This window comes from Camelus bactrianus, chromosome 14 (genome assembly GCF_048773025.1).
Source record: "Camelus bactrianus isolate YW-2024 breed Bactrian camel chromosome 14, ASM4877302v1, whole genome shotgun sequence".
Classification (NCBI taxonomy): domain Eukaryota; kingdom Metazoa; phylum Chordata; class Mammalia; order Artiodactyla; family Camelidae; genus Camelus; species Camelus bactrianus.
The window spans coordinates 67,502,102-67,523,932 of record NC_133552.1 but is presented as its reverse complement, the minus strand read 5'-3'; the positions used below and the strand labels follow the sequence as shown (position 1 = coordinate 67,523,932).

The 21,831-nt window shown below is 36.2% G+C and overlaps 1 protein-coding gene across 1 annotated transcript in view; it reads left to right on the top strand.

Annotated features, from left to right (window-relative positions):
* The first annotated feature begins 108 nt into the window (after positions 1–108).
* Positions 109–21,831, top strand: part of NALF1 (NALCN channel auxiliary factor 1) — a 535,944-nt gene continuing 514,221 nt past the window's right edge. The window contains exon 1 of the mRNA XM_045514774.2: positions 109–1,641. Within this exon, the coding sequence (XP_045370730.2) occupies positions 739–1,641 (903 nt within the window). The 5' untranslated portion in view covers positions 109–738. The remainder of the gene's footprint in view (positions 1,642–21,831) is intronic.

Sequence of the window (21,831 nt, the reverse complement as noted above, 5' to 3'; positions counted from 1 at the left end):
GGCAGACCTGCAGCAGCAGCGGCGGCGGCGGCGGCGGCGGCGGCGGCGGCGGCGGCAGCAGTTAGAGCGCGGGGTGGGGGGTGGGGGGGAGGGAGAGCCCTGCCGGCGGCGGCAGCCCAGGCTCCGGACTCGGGGAGAGAGAGCGAGAAGTAGGAGCAGAAGGAGGAGGAGAGAAAGGAGAAGGAAAGGAAGGAGGAGGAAGAGGAGGAGGAGGAGAGGAGCTGGGGAGGCGCTCTGGTCGCAGTCAGTGGGCAGCGGAGACGCGGCATGCCCCTGGCAGGGGAGAGCGGGCTGTCCTCAGCGGGGCCATGGGTACCCGCGCTCTGACAATGCCTGGGTGAGAGGAGCAGCGCCAGCCACCCTGCCACCTCCACCATCACCTCCTGCACTCAGCTCACCACCGGCCACCAGCCCCAGCCTCCTCCGACTCTCTCTCCCTCTCTCTCTCTCTCTCTCTCTCTCTCTGCATTATTGTTTCCCACTCTACAGAAGATGGGGTCGGCTGATGATTAGGTCGGAAGCAAGTCGTATCTTTCTCCAGAGCCTGGTAATATTTATGTAGGCAAACAGAGAGAGAAAAGAGGGAGAGAGAGAGAGGGAGAGAGAGAGGGAGAGAGAGAGACAAGAAACGGGAGGAGGGGATAAGGAAATTAAACCCTTTAAGTCAATGCATATTGTGGTGACACCGGCACAGGAGCCCTCACGGTGGAGTCGGCCAGGGCTGTGCGTTCCCAAAATATGACCAGGGGTGCTTGGATGTGTCGGCAGTATGACGACGGCTTAAAAATCTGGTTGGCAGCACCCCGGGAGAACGAGAAACCGTTCATCGATTCAGAGAGGGCTCAGAAATGGCGACTGTCTCTGGCATCTCTCTTGTTTTTCACAGTCCTGCTCTCTGATCACTTGTGGTTCTGCGCCGAGGCCAAGCTGACCCGGGCCCGGGACAAGGAGCAGCAGCAGCAGCAGCAGCGGCAGCAGCAGCAGCGACAGCGGCAGCAGCAGCAGCAGCAGCGGCAGAGGCAGCAGGAGCCCTCCTGGCCCGCGCTCCTGGCGAGCATGGGGGAGTCCTCGCCCGCCGCCCAGGCACACAGACTCCTCTCCGCCTCCTCGTCCCCCACCCTGCCCCCCTCCCCGGGAGTCGGCGGCGGCGGCAAGGGCACCCGAAGCAAAAACAACCGGGGCAAGGCTCTTTTTCTAGGAAACTCTGCCAAACCTGTGTGGCGCCTGGAGACTTGTTACCCCCAGGGCGCCTCCTCGGGCCAGTGCTTCACGGTGGAGAGCGCGGACGCCGTGTGCGCCAGGAACTGGAGTCGGGGGGCGGCGGCCGGGGGGGAGGAGCAGCAGGTGAGGGGGACGCAGCCAGCTCCTCTCTGGAACTTGTCGGATTTTTACCTTTCGTTTTGTAATTCCTACACACTTTGGGAGTTATTCTCGGGGTTGTCCAGTCCCAACACTTTGAACTGTAGTCTGGATGTGGTGCTCAAGGAGGGCGGTGAGATGACCACTTGCAGGCAGTGCGTCGAGGCTTACCAAGACTACGACCACCACGCTCAGGAGAAGTACGAAGAGTTTGAAAGCGTGCTCCATAAATATTTGCAGTCGGAGGAGTACTCGGTGAAATCGTGTCCTGAGGACTGTAAGGTAGGAACAGTGGTTTTTTCCTCCCCCAATTTTGCGCTTTTCTATCTCTGTGTGTTTGGCTGGGGTGTCTTCTGGAGTTTTAAAATAGTTTTTGGACTCTGGTTTTGTTACTTCAACCGTTGTTTTTGTGGTTGTAAGAGCTTGACTGGCTGCTTCATTTAGGACTATCTCACGGATTGCTGGTGCACAGGTGCCTTCCTCAGGGAATCCTTGGAAGCTCAGGAAGACCAGGGTCTTCCCAGATAATAAAGCCCGCGCTGTAACTTTCTTAAAGCTATGAAGTTGGTTCAAACTCAGTTACCTTTTTTTTTTTTTAAATGGAATTTGAGTGAAGTTTGTTAGTAAGGCAGTGATGGGACTGCGTACTGATGACCCCCGCTAACATCAGAAGAGTCAGAGATAGGCATTTATGATCTGGGTTATGGACCTGGACACATAAACTCTCTCATAGTGACATCATTTGGCTGGTTGACCAAAGGGACAAGAAAAAGTGTTTGTGGTTCTTTATGTAGGAGGAACAAAAAAGCATTTTACTTGTTTTACTGGGGTAGTTCTGGCTGTTTGGAAAGTCTGGGGGTCTGCCTAAGTGTATTTACTCACATAAGTTTCCTGTGTTCTCTTAGAAATTTGTATGGTTATTGATCAGAAACTCACTATGAGTAGAAAGTTTTAATAAAGTATCTGGTGATCAATGATCAATGTTAGGTTATTTATCAGACACCTTACATAATTAGCTTGAATTTTCAGAATGCTCTCCAGAAGTACTAATTGGCAAATGCTTGATGCTATGAATGAAAAATACTGAACTCTTTAATAACATATATTATATTCAACCTCTTCCAGTTGGATATAATAATAGCTATAATCCTTGCTGATTCACAAAGGAGAAATGTATGCAAATTTCGTAATAAATGGCTAATGCAACCATGGGTGCCTGTCCTGGTAGAAGTGTTGCTGTCCGTGGTGCTGAAGCGAGATTTGTTCAAGAGCTCTGTTGAAGATGAAGATACTGCAGTGACCTTTTAGAAGGGAAGAAATGATGACAGAATCTCAGTAAGCCTTCAGCCTTAATGTTTTGTTCCAAAGGTACTTTCTTAAACAATTCAATAAAACAGTATTGCTTTTCAAAAGAAATAATACACCACATTCTCTGTCTTTCTTCCTCTTCACCACTCCCTTAGCCTCCCCAAAGAAACCCAACAATTGTCCCTCTTTTGCCTCACTTGCTTTGTACTGAGGAAGTGTAAGCAAGGGCAGCATGGATCAAAGGATTTTGTCATGCTTTGGCGAGAGAACTGGCCTATGGGATATCTACTTAAAGTGAACATAGTTCAAGGGCTATATTTCACTTTGGATTGATTAGTTATGCTTTTGACAATTAAGCTAAACTCAAACTAAACTTGCTTTGCCAACATTCTTTAAGACCAGAAACATATATTTTTTGCAAGTAGTAATATTGAGTTTACAAAATTAATTTAGAACACTACTTTATTAGATAAATGGATTTTAACTTTCTTACATATTTTTCTTAACCTTATCCTTTTAAGTCATGCCTTGGGGTTAAACTTAATCTTAATGATAGAAGTTAATAATGAATGACTAGTGTATTTATTGCATAGTTTATTTATTTTGACAAGATACATTGCACCAGAATTGTAAAGGGAAGGATACTGACATAGCTGCTAATTTCACTGCTAATAAAAAGCTTGCAAGGGTTTCAGTGTATTTATGTTTGAAAGTGGTCCCTTGAAATTATTTGTATTTGCTTGCTTCTTTTAATGTAAACTCATAGAAATTTCTAGTAATTCCAATTTGAATAGATTCAGTATTTAAAAGATAGTCAGCATTGTCAACAGACTACATCACATTTTCAAATGAGCATGTCAAATACATTTTGTTTAAATATTGAAGTTTTAAATATATATATATATAAATGTTTATTTTTCCCTTGACCTGAAATAATTAGCAACTTTATACTTATATCATCATAGCTATAAAGTATAGTGTAGGTTAAACTACTTGTAGTATTATGAACTACTTCTGGATTGTGTTTTCATATAAAGTAGTAGTTGTATACACAATAGCACATTATAAAAATCTTAACTCCTTTTTAGGAACATTTTTTCACATTGAAAAGTGAACACAGACTGTTTTTTCATCTTCACAACTCAAGATTTATTACCTGTGATGTCTTGTAGCTATTTCTTGGTTGGTTGTTTGTCAGTTGGAAACGCTTGAAACATTAGTTCTACAATAACTGTTTTCAAACAGTTTCAAATTTTAGGTGTGGGGGTAGGGTGTTCAGTGTTCTTGGTTGATAACTCACAAATCTGTTGATTAGCTCCTTAGCTTAATATATAATTCTTTTATGATTCTGCAAAACCACAAACACATCCATATACAAAGTATATTACATAGCTTAAAATACTACTTGTAGTTTTTGAAGAATGTGTCTGAATTTCTTTCTAAACACTTTTACTTATTTCAAATATACTTACAATTATGTAATAATGACTGTCATCAGAGGCATCATTCAAGATATAGTCCGCAAAATTTTCCACATTTTAAGGTAACAACAAAGTCTTGGGCTACATTAAAGGTAAATGCATTATATTTCCAGAATCGGTAATATAGTCATAAAAAATCCAATTTAACAGTTTATTAAATATATTTGTAAAATTAATAGACAGGGGAATACAGGTAACCATATTAGTTATGCAAATTATTAGAATTCATATTTTAGAAGAAACAGTTTAACTTTATCATACCCATCTATAATTAAATGATTAATGCGGTGATTTCTGACTTTTAAAAATTAGGACAAATTGTTACTTTAAGCTTTATAATCTCCCCCATTAAAAAAATGATATTTTCCATATATGCATAAAATTAAAATGAATTAAATTTAATTTTTATTTAACTTGATTTAAGGCTTTTGGCCCATTATACTGAAAAACAAAAAAAAACAAAAACCCTTAATATTGATCAAATCCAATCATATTGTCTTGGGCCCAGAGTAACTGGAGATCAAATTCAGTTTGTATTTACTTTAGTAAAACTTTATTTGTAACATATAATAGAAATCATTTGCATCCAAGGGTATTTTTTAATATTCCGAGAAATAGCTGTTTTAATTTTTAAAGTAAATATACACCTTTATCTGGGAAGTAATTTATAGTAAAATAAAGAACAAGAACTTCTGCATCTATCATTCAAGCTGCTATATTACATAAATCAAGTAACCAAAATTATGATAGTAATTTTTCTCTGGAGTTTGCATTGCTATTCAAAATAATGTTTTTGATGTGTAATAAGGATCTGGTGAATCTGTGTAAATCTTTAAGTTGGCTGGTAATATTAAAAAATGGAATATTCTAAACTACAAAATTGCATATATATATAATTAACATGCCTGAATTTTTATTTAGGTTTTTTTTCCCTAAATATGCCATTCTTTAGCTCCCAAGCATTCTTGAAATTACATATTATAAACCTGAGATATTTAGAGAATATAAATTTCTATGTTAACAGGTAAACTTTTATTACTAATAGTTTTATTGACTTACTATTCCTTAAGACAGATGGTTAGGGAAAGCACTTTTAAGATTAGAGTCTAACATAAATCATTACGTCATTTGTATTTTAGTTCTCTCAAAATAGATTCTAATCTTTATACTCTCAAGAATGTAAACATTCTTATATTTCTATTTTATAATCTTATATTAAAGCAAATTATACTGTCTATTTTTATTTAACAGACAATGACCAAAAGAATACTCTACCGATGTTAGGCATGTATAACATTCGTGATATTCAGCGCTTTCTGTTTTGTTTGCAGGAGTCATTCAGAAATATTAACTATTTTAAGAACATAGAATTTGGATTACATAATATGCAATTTAAAAAAAGGCATTTCTTAAGTTTTTATTTCTTTTGATGTCAGACACTATAGATTCTTAAAAATAGTTTTTTTAAGGAAATAAAATATCTAATAATTCTTTCCACTTAAATACTGAATATAAAACATTATTTTGCTGTTAATTGGTTAAGTGCTCTTGTACATATTTTGACACCGTTAGAGTGTGGAGTGCATCTGCAAATAGATCTCTTTTATATTCTACCACTTTATTATTTTCAAGTCATATTTTCATATTTGCTTCTCTGCAAAACTGAACAGTCAAACCTTCAGATAATCACTTTAACCATTAATATGCCTGTTGTAACGTCAAAGCCACTATTATAACCATTTTTATGGCCCAGATTTTTATTTTTCATATTTTTGCTCCATATGTAACTACTGATTTGTAATCTATGTTTTATTTTCATAGGAAAAACACCCCAAATTTTATCTTTATATATACTGCTGCTTTTTTTTCACATTTAAAAAAAATTTTATTTTATGCTGTTGCTTTATAAACCAAAAAAGTTTCTTTTTTTTTTCTTACTTTGGACTTGTAACTGGGTCAAATTAGTAGCTATATAGGGCATAACCACAAAGCTTTAATAATTGATGTTATACATTGATTTTATTCACTTTAATTAGATGAGATTGGTGTCTGAGTATGCAGGGTGAATTAAAATATGAAGAAAAGAAAATCAAATAATGTTCTCAATCTCATGCTCTCCCACATATAAATCATAATCCATTAAGATACATTTTCATACTAGATTGAATACACAAGAACAAATATACAGATAACTATTTTAAACAAAATACTATTTTAGTTTGAATTATGTGATCTGTTGCTTTAATTTTAATTCCCAGTTTTCTTTTTAATCTTAATCTTGTATGTCGACCTCACAATTAGGCACCGAACATGTCATTATTTGTTTGTATTGATTTACACTGCAAAGATATTTCTTAAATATTAGTAAATGTTTACTGTAGATCACTAGTCCTTGGGGGGATCACATTAAAATATCCTGTGAATATTTGAAAACACCCCCAGTCCCAAGAGATTCTGATTTCATTGGTTTGCCTTGTGTCATTAGCTTGGGATCTTCCAGTTTCCCTGATGATGTGCAGCCAAGGTTGAGAACCACTGTTCTAGTTGACAGTGACAACCAAAGTGGAAGGACTCATTAGCTCCTGTCCCTCAGTAATATGTAATAATCTCATTTGTTCAACTGATAAAGATGGAACTTAATTTTTTTTTAAGTGATAAAGGCTACAGGACATAGCTAGAGGGCAGGGGAATAAATGTGAAGTGACTAGCGGCCGAGGAAGTAGATGAGAAGTGAACTAACTGAGTGCAGGGTTTAGGGGATGTGCCAGGAGAGGAGGTGGTGAGAAGGAGGACGATGCATACAGGGCCAGAATTTCAAACATTCAAGGACAGGCTTATGGGCTGTGGGTTTTCTTTCTGTTAGCCAGAACCAAGTCAGTATCCTGGGGGTCACTAGTGGACTGAGCACGTGAGTGCAGAAGGTAGATGGTTGTCTTTGTGGGACTGATCAACTATTTGATTAGAGGAGCCTCAGCTTCCTTATTTTTGTCTCTGATTTTAGCTTATATAAATGGCTAAAATTTAGACTTTTTCAAAAGTATGAGTTTGTTTTAAGAGGAAACATTTTGGTTTTTCATAGTATTTCACATGGTTTGCGTCTATTCTTTCTTCACCTGTTCACTTTACTAAACCTAGGAAATTACTAATTCTTTTTCTCTTTTCTTTTTTCATTATAATGATGAACCATGTTTCCTTTTATACTTATTTCTGTCATACAACTAGTTGACATTCATACAGTTGTTTTTGAAGATTCAGGCTTCTAAATAGGTAGAGATTACTGCCACACTTATTTAAGAATTCATTTTAAAAGAATCTTATCATTGCTCCATATTGAAGTGATTGTAAAATCAGTCATATTTAGTTTTTAAAAGTTTAGATTACAAGATGCTGTGAAGCACTAAATTTAAGTTTTATCTAATAAGAAATTGAATATTACAATCCAAATAATGAAATTTCATTAATAAAATGTTTTAATTAACTCTGATTCTTTAAAAGGGAAACAAGAGATAGTTAACATTTGTCTTTCTTCGGTAATAAATAGTTAATAATTTATACTATGTATTGTATTAGAATGCATGAAAATATTTACTTCTTGGGTGTTTGAAGTATTAAAAGGTAATAGGTGATTTCCCCTCCCTTGGTAGTCTGTTTCTATACATAGTGATCTATTGAAAAAAAAGTTATACGTGCTACCACTGATGGTAAAAACACTCCTGCAAAAAGTACAAGTTTACTGTGTGTTTAAATACAGTTATTAATCTTAGCAGTAGCAGTAGTGTATCTACACGTATATGTGATGGATGAATGTAATAATGATTTCTGTGGAAATACATGGGGATTTTATATGTCAGCTGCTCTGCCCTCCATGAGAAGGAAATCATGCTCTCATCAAAACTGAGTCTTCAACCCTTGGATTCCTCTTCTTCCTGTCAGTGTGCCTTCTTGCTCCCATATGGCTGAATCCTCTCCTGGCCTCTGGAAGTTTCACTCCCAGGGCCTGTGTCCCATAGGAGACCCAAAGTTCAGAAGTCTTTCTTCTCTGCATCTCCACTGCCATCAAAAATGATCAGTCTTTCTCCTACTGAACTGTGACTGACTTAGTTTATTTGAAAGGAAAATTGAACTAAGATTTAAATGGATGATCCTGACGATGTATTAGCTTTCTCAGAAACTGACTTGAATCACTCAGAAGTTTAAATGCTGGAACAAGCTTCAGTAGTAGCTAACAAGCTTTAGAGTTTGTTAGAAGTCAGAAACTAGTCTAATTTATTTAAGCTTCACATCAGCTTTATAAAGTAAGTACTATCACAGATTTTCCAGGTGGGTAAAGTGAGGACGTAGAGTTAATCATTCCAAGGTCAAACAGTTGGGTAGTGTTAAAGATCAAGTCCACTTCCTCACTTTATGGTATTTTCTTTCTCTCTTTCATTATGAGCATTACAATCATTACAAAGAATGAAGAGATTAGTATAATAAATCCGCAGGTAGATTTAACACTTGTTAAAAATCTTGCCATATTTACTTCTTTTTAGTATGAATTTATCAGTTAAAACATTTTATAGATGACATAGCAAGCTAAGATGACAGGGGTTTGGGAGTCCTGGACAGCTGGAATAAATGGCCGGGAATTCCAGGTTTATCATTTCAAAGTCTTAGGGAAAGATAGAGATATGAATGAATGGAATGACTATCAGCAGAACACTTAGACTTCTGATTTCCATTTTAGAGCAGAGCAGAGCAGAGGAAGGATGTCTATACAGTTTTGGAGGGAGGGAAGTAAACTTTGGATATCTCTGATAGTTTATACACTGAATTCATAAGTTAAATAAGATCCGATCACTTTTTGTTTATGATTTTTAAACAGCAGTCCCATTTTTACTTTCTCATTTTAAAAGATGTTGAGTTTATTAGTTGATAATTGTGTGCATATTGTCTGACATCTATAACATTTAGTAATCTTAATATTTATCTAATCTTTATTAATTGCTTATAGGCTTTATCTTCAAAGATAGTCACATTGCGGGGGTCAGGACTTCAACATATGAATTTTTGGGAACATGGTTCCACTCATACATTGAATGAGGTACGCGTCAAGGGCTGTAGGAAATACCTCTGGAGAGATGTTAGTACTCAGTTGTGAAGAACCATGTTTCCCATGCTAAGGCCTTTGAGTTTCGTCCTTTGCATGATAAAATATCAGAGAATAATTTTAGTCACGGAATTTACTTGGGATGATTTGTTTTTCTCAAAAATTAACCCTGGCAGCAATGTGCTAATAGGTTGGAAGAGGGAAAAGTGGTATCAGAAACTAAATTTTAAATTATATTTGATTTTAGTCTAAATTTAAATAGCCTCATGTGGCTAGTGACTACCATGTTGGATAGAAAATTCTAAATGGCTATGATGGCTATGGAAGTAGAAAAGAAAGCAAGATTTGGGAGACTTTTCTGAGTTCAAATTTACCAACTGATAAGCACAGAAGAGATTTAAGTCAAACTTTCTAAAAGGTGAGATTCTGGATGTAGTTACCACTTAATGAGATAGGAAATACAGGAGGAAGAATAAATTGGGATTGAATTTGGTGAAAGAAACAGCAGTTCATTTTTGGAGATAATGCCATCAGGGGACATCCAGTAGATAGTATACCACATAAGTAGGGCATTTGGGTGTGAAGTGTACTCTCTGCATGTAGTTTGATCCAGGAAGCTGTGGGCAGGGATTAGATTATTTATCACAAACACATTCTGTGGAGAGAATGCCAAAGACGAACCTTGAGGAGGAACAACACTGATGAGCTTAGGCAGAGAAGGGACTAGGAACAGAGACTGAGAAGAAACAAAGAATGAAAGTGAAAATGGGACAACAAGAGAATGAGGGAGGTTGGAAGTGGGGAGAGGAGGGAGGGGGAGAGGCAGAGGCAGAAGGAAAGGAGAGAGAGAATCATTAGAATGTGATCATCTGAACGGTATAGGGCAGAATTTTAAGAAAGATGCAGAGTCAGTCAAGGGTGTCTTATGTTGCAGAAAGAACACGGAGGGTGAAGCCTAGAAATAGGTCACTGAGTTTGGCAATTAAGTCTTGTTGACCTTACAAGAGTAGTTCAATAGAGTGGTAGGAAGAGATGTCAAATTGTGATGGATTAAGGAATGTGTTGGAGTTAAGGAAATAAAAACTAGTCCAAAGTACTCCTCATTAAGTTTGGCGTTGAAAAGAAAAAGAGAATGAAAATAGATGGAAAGAAGTGAATTTAAAAAATAAATATTTTATGATGAAATAAGCTTTAGAATATTTGTAGCTTTTGATCTAGGACCCAAATGGGAGTATGAGATTGAAAGTACCACTTTCAGAAAAAACTAGTGAAGGTCTCAGATTCTAAAGAAGAGATAATAGGCTCTCATCTATTGCTTACTCTTGGAGAGGAGGGGAGGTTGTATCTTGCACACTGTGCTGTACATTTAAGATCCTTTTTTCTGTTGTTTATATTTTAAACAGAAGCAGTCCTTTAATTTCAAGATTTTGGACAATAAGCACAATTATAATCTTGAATATTCTTAACTAAAGTAGAATCTTCATTTTCAAGTAATAGAAAATAATTATTGACTGTAAATGTGAAATCATCAGTAATTACATTATATGTGTAACTGTAAATTGTTTTCTTTAGGAATGTGCTATCCTGGGGTTCAATATTTAGAGAGTCAGTTGAATTAAATATAAATATGGCTATCTCATTGTGTGTTTTCTTAAAAAACATTGATATGTTTCAGAGAAACTTCTAAAAATAGAAATTAATTGTAAATCTAGTAGAAAAGTATGGTAAAGTGATTAAAAGAAGTGTTGAGGGTAGACTAGGTTCAACTCCCAGTTTCATCATTTATCAACTATATGGCATCATCCAAATTTCTTAAAATAGGGATTCCAGCATCTGTCTTGTAAGACAATTATGGGAAGAAATCAAGAGACTCCCATGCATATAAAAGTACCTAACCTAGGGCTTGATGATACCCAATAAATGGTAGCAATTCATTAAAACCAATGGAGAAAAAGTCATGAGAAAATCAGTAAAATTAATACAATCTCATCCGGTAAGCAACTCTCATTTATAAAAGTTTTATAAGCAGACTTTGCTTTTTGCCTGGTAAAATTCTCGGTTTTACTACATCTTCCTTCCTTCTGCTTCTCTAGAAAGGTGACTAAAGGTGATTCTTAAGAATAAAACACAAAACAAAAAATCAGCTGGAATGACAATGTTCCAGTCCTAAAGCTTGTTTTTTTCCTCTGTTTTTTCAGATTAAAAATTAACATGTTCTAGGTTTTAAACTGAGTGGATCCTCTTAGATTATGCAAAAGGACTGGAGCCCTTTTGTGGACAGATATTTTGGGGAAGACTAGTAGAGAAACCATTGTAATGACCCTTCATCTCTTGGAAACCTATGGGTGAAAATAATCTTGGGGACAGTTCTTTGCTACGTAGTTGGTCAGGCATTGCAAAGTTTCATGTGCCTCCAGATTCCGTTTTAGAAATTGGGGCCTTTGCTTTGTATTTGGTTTTTGTTGTCCCTGTGATTTTTTGCTTTGTCCCATGTTTGCACACTCTGCCACACCTCATATTTTCACTGACAGGGGAGTGAAAGGAAGTAGAGTAAAAGATTGCCTCTGCATTTGAACTAGAGCTAGAAGACAAGGCAAACGTGGCCAATCCAAGAGAGACAAGACGGGGCGAAGCAGAGTAAGACTGCAAGCTGTGCTCCATGAATGAGAACATGATTGCCCTGAGAAAGAGAGGACACAGAAAGACAGCACAGAAAGACAGAAAGGTTCTTAAACTCGATAAAAATTGTCATGTGGAAGGGGAGTCTTATTATCTAATACTTTTTAAATTGAAGTATATTTGATTTACAGTTTGTGTTAGTTTCTGGTGTACAGCATAGCAATTCAGTTATATATGTGTATATATATTTTTTCATATTCTTTTACATTACAGGTTATTATAAGATATTGAATATAGTTCCCTGACCTATACAGTAGGACCTTGTTTATCTGTTTTTATATATAGTAGTGTGTATCTGCTAATCGCAAACTCCTCATTTATCCCTCTCCTCTCCTTTCCCCTTTGGCAACTATAAGTTTGTTTTCTATGTCTAGTTTGGGTCTAGGGGTAAGAATGAGGCTCTATTTGCAGATGTTTTAGGAATATCTTTACTCTGCATAAGGAAGAGTGATCTAGTAAAGGATAAAACGGAGCAGCCTGTCTGAGGAAATCAGGGGCACATGACTGCAGAAGATGTACCAATGGATCTGTCTGCCGTGACCCTCAAGGGCATCGTGCATGTGTGCTGCAGGTTGACCAGAAGATTTAATATACTCCATCCAAAGTCCTTTGGCATAAAATGAGGCACCCAGAAGTGATAACTTTGCACAGTGAGATTGCACTATTTTCCTTTCCTGACACCTTGCTTATAGTAATAGTACTTTGCTTTTAAAAAAGAAAGTCTTGATGACTTCAACTTTAGATTATTTCTCTGGATCCAATTCACACTGTTATCAGTCTGGATAATTTTTAGAAAGAATGAATCAACTACATGTGCATATCCTGAAGAAATACAGGAACTGAGCTGGACTGATCTCTAAGTAAATTTTTTGTTACTGCTAGTATCCAGAATAAATACTCATCCTTCTCTTCTAACCACAAACACACCACTCACTTTTACAAACTGTCAAATAACCTGTTGAGCAAAGCAGGACTCAGCAACATGGGCAGGTTTAGAAAGAAAAGTGGGTCTGACCTTCCTCCACTGGCCTTGCAGCACTTTTTTCACATATGAATTTGTCCTCACATCCAGTTCTGTGGGGAGATTACCACTAGCAATAAAATCATTGTATAAAATTCCCACCTTCGTGGAATTTTACATATTTACTAAGTTTTTAAAGTAAACAAGTCCTATACTGATAACTTTCGCATCCTTATTTATCCCCCATAATAATCTGCCATCATGGGAAAAATTAGCTTTCTTCAACAAATGGTGTAACTGAGGCTTAAAGAAAGTAAGAAGTGTGCTGAAGTTCTCTTAGGTAAGTGTGGCATAGACAGAACTCAAACTCAGCAATTTCTGGCTCTTAATCTCATGGGCCTGACTTAACTATTATAATATACTGTTCATTCTGTCACAAATCATTGCTTATGTCTAGTTTTTTTTTTATTTTTTAGGGGGAGAATGTGGGAGGATGACAGCAGGCGTGGATAGAATATAAAGTTCTTTGGCACATAAAAGAAAATATAACTCACTCCATCTAAATTTTTTGTTGCAACAGCGTGGTAGGAAAAGAGCTGGGCCTAAAAGTCAGAAACACCTAGATTTAAATGTCTGTTCCATCAGTCCCTGTAAGGTGGGCTGCTTATTTCCAGGTTGAGGAGTCGCTCAACCTGAGAAGGAACAGAGCAGGTGTCTAATAGAATACAGCCGGTGAGTCGAGTTGTCATCTATTCAGTCCAGGCTTCTCTGAGGAGGGAGGATGGCGTCACACTGCAGGGCATGCTCTGCTCTCCCTACTGTTAGACACTGGCTGCTAGAAAACGCTGACAAGTTTGTCCTTCTAATCCAGTCGCTGGTTTCTGATCAGAGCTGTCCTAGAGTAGATCAACTCCCAGATAAAGACCTTGGACTTAGTTTCCACAGAGGCATTTAAAAAGGCACTGGTGATGTATTTCACCTTGGGAATCACAACAACCCTAGATAAGCAGTGAGAATCTGTCTGAAGAAAAGCAAATGTTTTTAAAAATGTCAGTCTGAATCTTAAACCATTTAAAAACAGGATTTCTCCTTCTCCATAGTGTAGACTGAACTGGTCACTATGGGCCATTAAGCAAGGAGTTGTGGGTATCTTTGCTTTCTGATTATTGGCTTCATGCCAAAGTCCAGGTGAAATGATGGAAAAAAAAAAAAAGACCACATACAGATGCAAATGATCTTGCTGTCAGTGGAGCTGTGAGTCTCTATATCTGATCTGCTTTGTAGAGGGCTGGCGAATTATGACAAGTTTCAGATATATTCTATTTGTCTCATGGATTTCTAAATATATATTGAAATTTAAAAAGTCACTTAGGAAGATATGAATCCTTTCCTATCATTTCAGTTTAGATTTTTCAAACTAAATGTTCATTTTTATTCAGTGTGAGACATTTTAAACTAGGTGTTCATTTTTATTCAATGTGTCTGAAAATTCCAGTAGGATAGAATTCAACTCTGAACAAACAAAATCCTTGTCAACATAGTTTGGCTTCATTGATGAATAAAGATTATTTGGGTTTTCAACTGTCATAGTTATCAACTGCTCAGTCATGGACTTGATTTCCCCATTCGATCAGTTGGCTCTTTAAGATTATTAAAATAATTGATTCAACCTTTAGATAGTTGATTCTTTTTTCTTATGATAATGGCTAAAACAGATCAACATTGTAAATGCTGTTTCACTTACAAGGAGTGAAAACAGCTATTTATCTATTTTTTGGCAAAAGCAAGCATACCCAAACCCTTTTATTCATTTATTTAGTCTTTGAGAAATAAATTTCTCATATCCAAATAACTTCAAAATCTGGGGAAAGCTAACAAAATCTATTAATATTTGTAAGTATCAAATTTGTAATTTTGTATTTCATACATGATATTAAGTACTTGAACTTTTCATAGTGAAAATAATAGTTCCCCAAAGCCATCGGGGTTGATTGTTGATGGTCCTAAATTTTTTCAAAAGGTAGAGATTTTGAAAGGCCCTTAATGCTAGAGTAATTCTTAACATGGACGAAGAAGTTGGGCTTTGCTCCAGTTGCGCTGCCGAGACTGGGCGCACCGCGAGTGTGCGTGACTAAGGGTTCACTGACCGTGTGGTTCCACTGCTCTTGAGTGTTGGTGCCTTGTATCAGCTTTTCTTAATTCACATTTTGGCTGTATTCACTTAGGAAAAGAAAAAGTAGACTGATAAATAGCTACAACTGAGACAAATATGAATTTGCAAAGATCTGAAATACTGTTTTGTTAATTTATATTTTGACCAATTGTCTGTCATAAATACGGTGCATCATTGTTGAGGAAGTGATACCTACTTCTCCAGCATTACACTGTAATTGGATGGATGTTTAATTTTTTCACACTATCCACTTCAAACAGATAAATGCAAGAGCCAGGCAGTGCAAATTTGCGTTTCTTTTACAACTTGATTATATTAACAGTATGAAAGCAATATAGCTTAAGGCACTCAACAGTTCACTTTTTTTTTCAAATCAAGACTAGATTTTGTAGTAGATGAACTAGAAAGGTTAACTCATGATAGATATTGTTTAGGGAAAAACATATCTTCATCAAATATAGTAATTTATCTTAATGGCCTGACACTTGACATATATGAGGCCAGATGAAGATGCTACAAATAGACCAAGGGAAACCACAGTGATATATGAGAGTCTGCTTTTCCTACCTGTAACCGAGAATCAGAATTTACTTTTGCCTGTAATGCTGTCTCCATGCTGGGCTGTTTTCTATGGCTCTGAGCCTGTTCTTCTTCTAGTGTTTTTTTTCTTTTTTTTTTTTCCCTACCATGACAATATACGATCCTTTAAATGTGGTAAATTATTAAAGAGAATTTCTCAAAGGGCTGTTCAGCTCAGTTCCTCTGACTTGTCCAATTAACAGTGAAGGGCTGTTCTCCAGGGCCACTGATGCTTGTTGGCGATGAGCAAGGGAGTCGGAGGGACCAAAGGCACATCAGCACTGAAGAGAACACACGCATTTTCTCAGAATGATCACAGTGATTATCTGCAAAGAATATGATAATTGTCACCCAGATGCATTAAAGGATGCTGTATAAAGAGCATTTTAATAACTTAATTTGTAATCATTGCCTCTGGGAATGCATTTTGTCATATAATTTTTGTGTACCATATAGGAAAAAAGCATAGTATAAGGGCGAGTATGTCTTTTTAAAAATAAATCTTTAGTGGAAACTGTTCTTGGATGATTTGAGTACTATTATTATATGGCAGTAGTAATTTAGGCACTGAGATAAAAGATATCCCACAGTGCACCTTGTTAAAAAAGAGTATAAATAATCAGACATTTAATCATGTGTGACTCATATATGGACATGAAAAAAATGTAACAAATTTAAATATAAACAAGATGGTTACTAAAGCAAGAGAAGGAAGGAATATGAAGGAAAATCTGGGAGAATATTTGATTTTCTTTTTCTAGATACATGTTAATGAGAACAAGATTAATTGGCATGTACATCTCTTAATCTAAAAGCTGCTGTTTTCATAATCTGCTACTAAAACACACACACACACACACAAAACAATTTGGTGACAAGTTTTTCTTTTCAAATGGTCCCACTTTCAATCTGTAAGCGAAAATTAGATTTCACTCAGAGCTTTGAAATCAGGACAGTGCTGTAATTTCAACCTGAAATTTTTCCTTCTAATTTGCTTATAAATTCATTGTTTCCCTTTAAAAATACAGCAGTCTCTAAGTCAAATAATTACAAAATACCAGTTTTATAAAATACGGTGTTTGATGTCTTTGTTGTTGAACAACAGAGCTTTTGATGTGGGAAATATAAAGACAATATTTTATTTGTACATGCTTCTTCATGGGTAATTGTGGGTTTGAAAAGTAATAAACAGCAGTGTAATTATTCCATAGCTTGTAGTGGGAATGTGTGTTTCCTTAATCTGGCCACTTAAGAAAAGAAATAACTATCTCTGAACCTTTCCAGAGAAGCATTTAAAAAAAATTCAATGGCTTTATCCAAATTTAGAAGACCTGGGAAAAATATGTTGCTGTTGGGTTCTGCTGATTAGTTTATGAATTTTAAGAAACTGGGATGATATTATAACTTTACAGTGTGATGGACTAAAATAAGAAAGCGATTGAAAGAAGTTTCCACTTAACAGAAAAAAGGCAGAAGAGACTATTTGACAGCATGATAGAAGCTTTTTGATTAATCCAACTGTTGGAATGAAAGCTATAATTGTTTTTTCTTTATTACAAGATCCTATTCAAATAACTAACTAGGATGTTCAGAGTAGCAAAATCATTATATCATCTGAGATACAGGTCAAATAGTTCCAAAAATTCAAATCACTCACAGAGAAATATTTTAGAGAGTCATGACATCTGTGGCTTACTTTGAAATGGTTCAGCAGAGAATATAAAGGTACTTATGACAACATTTGCCAAATCTAGGTTATGGTTGTGAGTGTTCAGTTATTAGTCTTTCAACTTTTCTATATGTTTACATTTTTCATAATTAAAAAGCTTTTTAAAAAAGAATCAATTGCCTACAGGGAGGAAAAAGTTCACTAGTCACGCCAATGTGACTATTCCAGTCTGTGTAATTTGTATATTTGCTATAATTCAATAAACTAGCACTCTTGCTTTAAAAAACATATATCACTTTCCAAACATATATGTATTTTTTCACATTATGGAATGAACTAGAGGTTAGCGGTACAACAAGGAAGAAGTCGAATCCCTAATGGATATTGAGGGGATTTTTGTGGAAAGTGTATTACTCATATAGGAAAAAATGTAAATAAATACTGTGACTGCTTTAGTCATCTGATTTGGAGAAATTTTGTTAATTAGTCAGCAACCCAAGTATAGGGAAAATAATTGATGTAAATCTGTTTCTTTGTCTTTGTAAATAGAAATTTTACTTTTTATTTTAATTTGATTCATGGATAGGCAACAAAGCTGTGTGCCCATCTCTGTTAAGATCGTAATGTTAACATTTATCACCTAATATTGGTACCAGACCAATTTATTTAATTCTCTGAAGTAGGTCTGATAATTATCCTCATTTTGCAGATAAGTAAACAGAGGGCATAGGACTTTTAAATTAAAACTTTTAACAATCCTCTTATATTTGTTTTCTATCACACTGCTGTGATACAGAAGCAGTCCTGATTTTCAGAGATTATAGATTATTGAGAAAGAAGAACATACGAAATCACTGAAAACATTATCTTGAAGGCAGTTTCTAGCAACATGTGGATGATTTACATGATAAACCCATAAAATTAATTTTGTACGTATATGTATGCTAGTCCATTCATCTCTCCTATTAGATTTTGAGACTATTCTTAAAACTAGGAGTTATGTCTTATTCATATTTTTGTCTAATCACTTGTAAAGAAGAAAAGAAAGAAAAAAAAGAGAAGAAAATGAGCTTGTGATGGTTATAAAACATTGTCACAGATTCCTTGACACTTCTCCAACTGAGAGGGTGTAAGCATGCCCTCCCTTTGAATGCAGGCATGCTTGTGACTGCTTCATTCAAAAGACAAACTTACAGTTACCAGTGTGGGGGAAGGGGGTGGGAAGGGATTAATTGGGAGTTTGAGATTTGCAGATACTAACTAGTATGTGTGCCTATCTATCTATCTATCTATCTATCTATCTATCTATCTATAATATAAAATAGATAAACAAGATGTTCATACTGTATAGCACAGGGAACTATATTCAATATCTTGTAGTAACTTATAGTGAAAAAATATGAAAACGAATATGTATGTTCATGTATGACTGAACTCCAGAAATTGACACAACATTGTGAACTGACTATACTTCAATAAGAAATATGTATATATACAAAAAAAAAAAAAAAAAAGACAAGGGCAGATGATGCTCTGTGACTTCCAAGGTAGGTGGTAAAAGGTTGTGCAGTTTCTGCTATTTGCTGCCGCATGCATTCTTGAAGCTTTGAGCTGTCATGTAAGATGGTCAGCTAATCCAAGATCACCATACAGTGAGGAAGCCCAAGCTACGTGGAGAGGCCATGAGCAGGCCTTCTCCTAGACAGTCTTAGTTGAGCCCAGTCTGAGTTGTCCCAGGCCAGGTGCCACACATGTGAGTAAAGCCTCCAGATGAGCCCAACGCCCAGCTACTGACGTCACCCTCAGCCCTTCAAACCTTCTCAAAGCACCAGATACTTTACAGGAGAGGAAAGCTGCCCCCATAATGCAATGTCTGATTTCCTGATCCACAGGATTCTAGACTGTAATAAAACAGTTGTTTTAAACTAAATTTTGAGTGATTTGTTATGCAACAATAGATAATTAGCTCAGTGTTTAATAATAGTTTGTTGAATGATTGATTCACCATTAGGTGAGAGGTTCCGTTGAGTAAAACTTATGAAAATTGAAATAAAAGAAACCTATGTGGCCTCATAGACCTTACTGAATTCTTTCCCTCTGTAGTAACCAATGCTGGTAAGCAGTTTCTTAAAGTTGTTCTTATGACGTTTTCTTCTGCCAATTTATTTAATTCATTTAGTAGCCAATATTCATGCATTGACTCTTCTGTGCAATTCGTTGTCTGAGAAATTTTGACATATATGATGTTAAAATACAATATTGTGTACAATACAACTGAAAAGATTCAGTTTGAGGCTGCGTATGAACAGTGCCATGGAGAGATATAGCACAGTCCTCTGGAAAGAGCTTCTTACTTCTTTCATTGGGTTATACTAATGTGATTCACTGTGTGTCCATATGAGGCAAGCAACATGAGGTTAGTATAATTGTTCAAATAAATAAAGTATCAAAATTTATCTGCCAAAATTTTTGAGCAAAGAGTAATTTTAATTCTATATTATCTGGAATATTTAGTTGAAATTCTCATATTTTAATTTTTTTAAATTAAGAAACTGCAGTGAACTAGTCCACTTGAAGTTGAATAACTTACTCTGAATTTATAACTTTAAGTGTTTTCAAGTGGGTGATTATTACAATATTGTCTTCTAGACACAGAGTTTTTACTGTTATTTGGGAGAAAGTAGTTACATTTTCACTCACTTCTTATGTCATGCACCTACTAGCCATATCTTTTGAATATTCTAAATATCATTTGCATAAATTTGCACATTCAATTTACCTGAAATTTTTTTGAGGGAGAATTAAAGGCTAATATTCACAGAAATCAAGAAAGAAAACTAGCCATGGTCTAATCAGGAGCACGTGGCATTAGCTAACCGTTGGGCAGAATAGGAAGAGACGAATAATCATCATGAAGGAAAGCACCAATCAGTTTTTTGAGTAAGTTATTAAACATTTTATTTAGCAGAGTGGCTGTCAGTTTTCATGGGTTATTCCAAAAATGAGATAATACTATATTTGACATCTTTTTAAAGTTTAGATTGAAGTGAAGCGGCTTGAGTTTATTTTTCTTGCTTTGCAAACAAACAAATAAAAACCAAAAATACCAGAAGTAGAGAATACCATTGTATTAATTTTTGCTCTGTAACAAATTACCACAAACTTAGAGATTTAAAGCAGTGCTTGTTTATTATCTCACGGTATCTGTGGGTCAGAAGTCTGGCATGGCTTAGATAACTCCTCAGCAAGACTATAAATCAAGTTGTGGGCCCGGGACTGGAATGTGGAGAGAGAGGTCTCAGCTGAAACTTTACTAGGGGAAGATCATATTCCAAGCCCACATAATGGCTGGTGGAATTCATGAAGTCATGCCCTGCAGACTGTGGAACTGAGGACCTGGGATACTTGCTTCCCATTGGCTGGATGCTTCTTTGCCATGTGGCCCACCCTAGGGCCAGCTCACAACCTGGCATCTTCCTTCTTGAAGGTCAGCAAGGGGGAGTGTTGCTCAGTAAGACAGATGTTAGATTCTTATGTATTGTCATCATGCAAATGACACCTGTCATCTTTGCTCTATTCTATTCCTTGAAACCAAGTCCCAGTCACACTCAAGAGGAGGAGGCTACCCAGGACATGAAGAGGAGGACAAGGGGTTGCGGGCACAATGGAGACCATTTGTACGTCCATTACTTTTAAAGGTCCCTCAAAGATATTATTCATTAGATAAGCAGAGACAGTTTCATGTATTTGAAAATCATCTCAGGCAACGTACATCTTTATTTTTGTTTTGTCACTAAGCCAATTGGTATTTGATAAATATTTAACTATCAGTGTAAGAGATCTTCAGCATTATGAAGTACAATTGTGTTTTACTGCAGGGACATATGTAAGTAAAATATTATTAAGCATGATTTTGCTCAGAGAAAATGGAGTTTTAATTGAAGAAATTGAGAGTGGTCATTTTCAAGCCTTCTTATTTCTTCCAAAATTGTCTATGTGTAAAATTAAATTCTAAAGTTTGCCTTGACATATTTTTTAAAATTTGAGAAATTTGTTATAATTATGGAATGATAAATGTCACATTATTGCTTTAGGAGAATAAGTCTGTTTCCTAAAATGTATTTTTAGGGTAAATTAATGAATTTTAGAACCTATAGTTTCTAAATGGTGACCTATAATTCCATAATAAGATTGACTTGTTTGGACCAATACAGTAATCACATATGCTTATTTAGTGATCCATATAAATCTCATTTGTCTGGAGTACTGCCCATAATGCTAAATTCAGATGAAAGGTTTCAGCGATGGGATTTGAAATAAACAAAGGCACTTTAGGGCAACTGCCTTTATGAATAGAGGTCTGGAAACTCTCTCTCTTCAACTATTCTGACCCAACTGGAATACTTCTTTCTTTTCAACAGTTCTGGAATGCCAGATTTTCTTCAAGGAGTTGCATCTTTTGTCTTTCGTCTTTGATCCTCATTAAAGTTCAGATTCTGCATACCTAACACTGCTATACATTTACCTGACTAA